Here is a 6,000-nt window from a genome sequence, read left to right as displayed (position 1 = left end):
TGGCAACCTTAGAAACACTTATAATTTGCTTCGAAAAAAAGAAAAAATACTTATAATTTTGGAAGGAGCGAGTTCTCATCTAGTAATCTCATTCATGAACAGATCAGAAAAAATTCCATGTAGTTATCTCAATGAAAATTACTACCGATTATTACCACGGAGATCGTATCTAGACAAGCCAGGACGCAGTTGCATGGACACAGACTAACGCAAAAGCGCATCGGCAGGTACATGCAACAACAAATGCCGTCACTGCACTGGCGCGTGCACCTGCCATTGCTCTTGGAGTGGCATTGACGCCTGGCTTAGCTGCCCGCGTACGTGCCTGGCTGCCTGCCGGCGCCAATCCTTGTTATGATTGTATCTCGCAGCCATTGCAGCTTTCTCCCAGAGTCCTAACCAAACAGCACCCCTCCTCTGATCTCCCACCATCGATCCATCCCGTCCGGCCCCTTGAAATGGTTTGATGCCTGCCGCCATGCCCAGTCCATCCCGACGCCTCCTGCTCTGCCTCCTCTTGATCGCGTCCTTCGCCGGTCTCCTCTTCTTGATCACCAGCAACGGAGAGAGGACGAAGGAGGCCGGCAATGGCGAGGCGAAGTTCAGAGTGCTGCGTGGTCTTAACACTCTCGGCCTGAAGCAGAAGCAGCGCCATGGCCATGGAGTCTCTCCGGCGCCGGCGCCGGCTCGTGCTCACCTGCCTCTGCTACACAAGGACGCGCGGCTGCCGGTGCCCGGGAAAGTCGCCCACGAGCACGAGAGGGGGAATGCCACGGCGCCGAGGCAGAGCCCGACGCGGCACGGCGGGGGTGGTGACGGCGAGCGCGGGAGCAAGAAGAAAAGCATGCAGCTGGTCGTCGTCGCCGCGGCGGCCGCGCTGTCGGGGGCGGCGCTGGTTCTCCTCGCCGCCCTGGTGGTGTTCCTGACGTGCAGGAGGTTTCAGGGGAAGCGCGGGGGCGCCGACCTGAACGCCGGCACCAACAAGGTGAGCTTCGAGCCAGGCCCGGGCATGTTCTATCTGGACGCCATCAAGCCGTACCTCGACGACGCCGGGCGCGAAGGTGGGGGGAAGGCGGCGCCGGGGATGGCCGGGCCCAAGGAGGAGGAGCCGAAGTGCGATGACGAGGAAGGCGGCGGAGCTTGCTCCGACGATGGTGCCGGGTCGGTCCACTCCTCGTGCTGCTTCCATTCGTCGCACTTCTCCTACTCCGAGCTCACCAAGAGCGGCCAGGCAGACGGCGTGTCGCCGTCGCCTTCCGTCCGGTCGAAGCGGTGGGGCTCTGCCCCGGCGACGCCATTGGATAAGAGCAAGGCTGCGCGTCCATATTCGCCGCTGGGCCCGCGCACGCCGAGCAGTGAGGATCGGGGGCGCCGCGCGCAGTCCCCGAGCTCTTCGGCGTCCGTGCTGACATCGCAGTCGCTCAACGATCACGAGCTACGGGGAACTGCTCAGTCCGTCAGGTCTCTAAGATTTCAGAGCAGCAGCGCGTGCCATGCAAAAGAAGCAGAAGCAGTGGCGGACACCATGAGCTCGGACGCCGCAAGTAGCAAAACAGTGCCGCCGCCGCCACCACCACCTCCGCCACCGGTGATGGTAAAACAGCAGCAGAACGTCCATCCAAGTTGTGGTGGTCCGGCCGTGCCCCCACCGCCGCCGCCGCCGCCGCCGCCGCTGATAGTGCCACAACGACAGAACGTCCAGACAAGTACCGGTGGTCCGGCCGTCGCCCCGCCGCCGCCGCCGCCGCCTCCACTGCTAGTACCGCAACGGCAGAATGGTCAGAGGAGCGGTGGCCCCGCCCTCCCGGCGCCGCCGGTTCTGTTCAGGCAGGGCGCGGCCGTGGGCAAGAACGGCGCGGCGCTGCCCAAGCTGAAGCCCCTGCACTGGGACAAGGTGCGCGCCGCGCCCAACCGGCGGATGGTGTGGGACAGGATCCGGTCCAGCTCGTTCGAGTAAGTTTGAATACCTCTCTCTCTCTCTCTCTTCCCCTGAGATCAGTGGCCACGAATGAATTCGAAATGGTAACCGCTGGCTGATGCTTGGCACAGACTGGACGAGCAGATGATCGAGTCGCTGTTCGGGTACAACGCCGGCGCTCGGTGCTCGGCGAAGCACGAGGAGGCCCAGAGCCGGAGCCCCTCGCTGGGGCACCACGTCCTGGACCCCAAGAGGCTGCAGAACATCACCATCCTGATGAAGGCCGTTAACGCCAGCGCCGAGCAAATCTACGCCGCCCTGCTGCAAGGTGACTATCGAATAATAAACTGCGCGTGGATCGACGCCTCAGTGTGAGCGACACGGAACAAGCGCGGATCTTTGGCTCGTTTTTTTAACATGGTTTGGTCGGGTTGGTTTGGTTCAGGGAACGGCCTGGCCGTGCAGCAGCTGGAGGCTCTGATCAAGATGGCGCCGACCAAGGACGAGGTCGAGAAGCTGGAAGGCTACGACGGCGACGTCGGCAGCCTGGTCGCCGCCGAGAGGCTCGTCAAGGTGGTGCTCACGATACCGTGCGCGTTCGCGCGCGTCGAGGCCATGCTCTACCGGGAGACCTTCGCCGACGAAGTCAGCCACATCAGGAAGTCGTTCGCGATGCTCGAGGTGAGCGACACAGAGCTCCTTGAACTAATTGCACTAATTAATAATTTATATCATGATCAAATTGTACTAATGTTACTGCCAATGATGCTGTTCTTGTTGTCTGAAAGGACGCGTGCCGGGAGCTGATGTCGAGCAAGCTGTTCCTGAAGCTGCTGGAGGCCGTGCTCAAGACCGGGAACCGGATGAACGTCGGGACGGCGCGGGGCGGCGCCATGGCGTTCAAGCTCGACACGCTGCTCAAGCTCGCCGACGTCAAGGGCACCGACGGAAAGACCACGCTGCTGCACTTCGTGGTCCAAGAGATGATCCGGTCACAGAAGCCCCCGGCGCGCACGGCGGAGGCGCCGGACATCGTGACGGGGCTCGCCGCCGAGCTCACCAACGTCAGGAAGACGGCGACGGTCGACCTGGACGTGCTCACCACCTCCGTGTCCAGCCTCTCGCACGGCCTGTCCCGGATCAGGGCGCTGGTGGGGACGGACGACCTGGCCGGCGACGAGAGGGGCCGGTGCTTCGTGGCCTTCATGGCACCCTTCGTGGCGCAGGCCGAGGAGGTGATCCAGGAGCTGGAGGACGGCGAGCGCCGGGTCCTGGCGCACGTCAGGGACATCACCGAGTACTACCACGGCGACGTCGGCAAGGAGGAGGCCAGCCCGCTCAGGATCTTCGTCATCGTCAGGGACTTCTTGGCGATGCTGGAGAGGGTGTGCAAGGAGGTGAGGGGAGCCAACAGGAGTTGCCACGGATCAAACGGTGCCCTGAGCAATGTGTGACCGATACTGCGAGAACGGGGAGGGAACAACACTGTAATTCTTGGTTTTGCGTTGTTCTTGATCTAGTGAGGTTTAGAATGAATTCGTTGTAGATCTACGTTTCCGTGTGCATTCGTGTGAATTCGTGCATTTCCGTGTTACTCAAATCCGATGGCGCAAACCTATGCATCTGATACTCAAAATAACTGTGGAGAATCTAGCTTCTTCAACGTGCGGAGGTGTGGCGGGTGGATTCAAACTTGGGACAAAAGGTTCCCCACACCGCGCGCACGATCTCTGCAACACAAGTTGCCGTTTGTCTGTCTCCTCGTTTTATCCACATTTGTCTCCATGCGCTTACTTTTTTGCCCCAGTGGAATTTGAATTCGAATTCGTCACCTGCAGAGTTTCAGGGCGCCACGTTCAGTTCAGAACCCCTGTTTATTTTCTCTGCCGCTATGTCTGCCACGTGCTCTCTCCCCGGGCCCAGCGAGCCGGAGAGGGCCAGACCAGCCGGCCCAATAGTGTTTGAACTCCGTTGAGCTCCTCGGGTCCAGCCAGGCCTCCATGTTCTCCCTGGGCCGAGCCTACTGCAAAGGTGTGGTAGCCCGTTCTCGTGAAGTCATGGGGCCTTTGAATTGGTGAGTGCATGAGCATGACGATGGACAAATTCTCGGCATATTCTTCATTCCAATCCAAATGCACGCCGGCCATCCCCTCTACTCGAGCCTGCAGATATAGTTGAAGTTGATGTTCATTTGCAAGGCTGCGGTTCAAGCGTGAGCCACTGACCACTGTCTAAACCTTCAGCCACGTACGTGATCCTGAGCTGAGGTCTGTAATCACTGTAGTAGATATCCAAATACGTCGACAAACTTTGAATGATGTTAAATATCTTTTTGCTCAGACGACAAAACAACGCAACAGCTTCAACGTTACAACTTAAGGAAGAAGGCATCTCCCAGGAGAATCGATCTTTGGGACCGGTAACCTTACCCAGCGCCTAACCAGTATCGCTTATTCGATATTAAATGCTACATCATTTAGTACCGGTCAAAATATTCAAAATATCCAGTACTAAATGTGAACAGCCAAGAGGTCCCTGCACATGCGCATCGTCGCAAGTCGCAAGTCGCAAGTCGCAAGTCGCAAGTCGCAAGTCACAAGTCACAAGTCACGTGAATGTCACGCGTAATATGCGTGTAGGCGGTAATTCGAACCCACGACCTCAAGCCTCACGCAAACCTTCCTTACCATCTCACCTACAGAGCACATTTGATTTAGATATACTTTCCTTTTACCGGTGATGTTATTGACCGGTACTAAATGGTACCTCACGAGTTACTGGTGTTATTGCCCGATACTAAAAGATCTCCGAGGATCGAATATTTCTACCTTGTACTAATTTCACGCGTTAGTACCGGATGAACGCCCGGTACTAAAAGATCTTCGAAGATGGAATATTTCAATTCGGTACTAACTTCGCGCGTTATTACTGGACGAAAACCTGTCCGGTAATGTTACGAATGCTCATATTTTTAAAGTAGTGCGTCTGGCTCTCGTGTTGCCACCGGCCGGCGAGTGCGGCGAGGCAGAGATGCGCCAGCAGGCCCAGTACACGATTGTAGCCGGAGAAAGCAAGGTGGACTTCTGCCGGGTCGCGGAAGGCATAAAGGCAGCTCATAGGAGAATGAGGCTATACGATGCCAAGTGCCAAGCGAGCCACGCACCGTGCTAGCGCGCGGGCGGGTCACGGCACAGCAGCACTCTCTTCCCGTCGTGGCGTGGGACTCGCGGTGCGTGCTGTGTCTATGCATGCAACGCTGCTGGGACACCGGCCGCCGCGTATCTATCCCGTGTCTGATCTGCACCGGTAAATGCTGCGTGTTAGCGAGAAGATTGTTGGGAGGACTCTACGTTGGTGGGGGTCGAAGTTGATTATATATCCCGGTGCCGTCGTCACGATCGACGGCAGCAGGGACAGGTAGCGACCTCGATCAACACAGCCAACACTGCTCCACCTAGCTCTCACATGCCGTGGCGCCCGACCGGCGGGTGTGGCGTTCGGCCCACGCTGGCGCCGGTACGCGGCACGCCAGTCGTTGGCCGCGCCCAAACAGGGCAAGCCGCGAGCCCCGTACGCGGTTAAATACTCGCACCCCCACCTCCCACGGTTCGCGCACACAAATTGCAGCCGAGCGCGAGCGGTTCCTGTCTGCTCTCTCACCGAGTGCACGCGGATCCGTCGTCCTGCTAGCCACTCCGAAGTCCAAAGCCCGCGGAGCAAGGCGCCTCGCGTGAGGGCGTCGCCATGGCCAACAGCACCATGGGCGTGCAGGGGAACCCGCGGCCCGGCGCGTGGTCCTCCGGCCTCTTCGAGACTTCGACGACAACAGCGGCTAATTACCCGTTTGCTTCCACTGACTTATTTTTAGCACCCGTCACATCGAATGTTTAGATACTAATTAGAAATATTAAATGTAGACTATTTACAAAACTCATTACATAAGTGGAGGCTAAACGGCGAGACGAATCTATTAAACCTCATTAGTTCATGATTTGACAATGTGTTGCTACAATAAACATTTGCTAATGATGGATTAATTAGGCTTAATAGATTCGTCTCGCCGTTTAGCCTCCACTTATGTA

At 57.8% G+C, this 6,000-nt stretch overlaps 1 protein-coding gene across 1 annotated transcript; it reads left to right on the top strand.

Moving 5' to 3' along the window:
- Positions 1-205: 205 nt before the first annotated feature.
- LOC117862561 (formin-like protein 2) lies at positions 206-3,483 on the top strand. The gene is made up of 4 exons (XM_034746052.2): positions 206-1,953; positions 2,050-2,246; positions 2,364-2,599; positions 2,707-3,483. The coding sequence occupies exons 1-4, from the start codon at positions 467-469 to the stop codon at positions 3,370-3,372; spliced, it is 2,586 nt and encodes an 861-aa protein (XP_034601943.1). The 5' UTR covers positions 206-466; the 3' UTR covers positions 3,373-3,483.
- Positions 3,484-6,000: the final 2,517 nt, after the last annotated feature.

Source organism: Setaria viridis, chromosome 7 (assembly GCF_005286985.2).
Source record: "Setaria viridis chromosome 7, Setaria_viridis_v4.0, whole genome shotgun sequence".
In the NCBI taxonomy this organism is placed as follows: domain Eukaryota; kingdom Viridiplantae; phylum Streptophyta; class Magnoliopsida; order Poales; family Poaceae; genus Setaria; species Setaria viridis.
The sequence above is the reverse complement of the archived record's forward strand: the minus strand, read 5'-3'. Positions and strand labels throughout refer to the sequence as shown.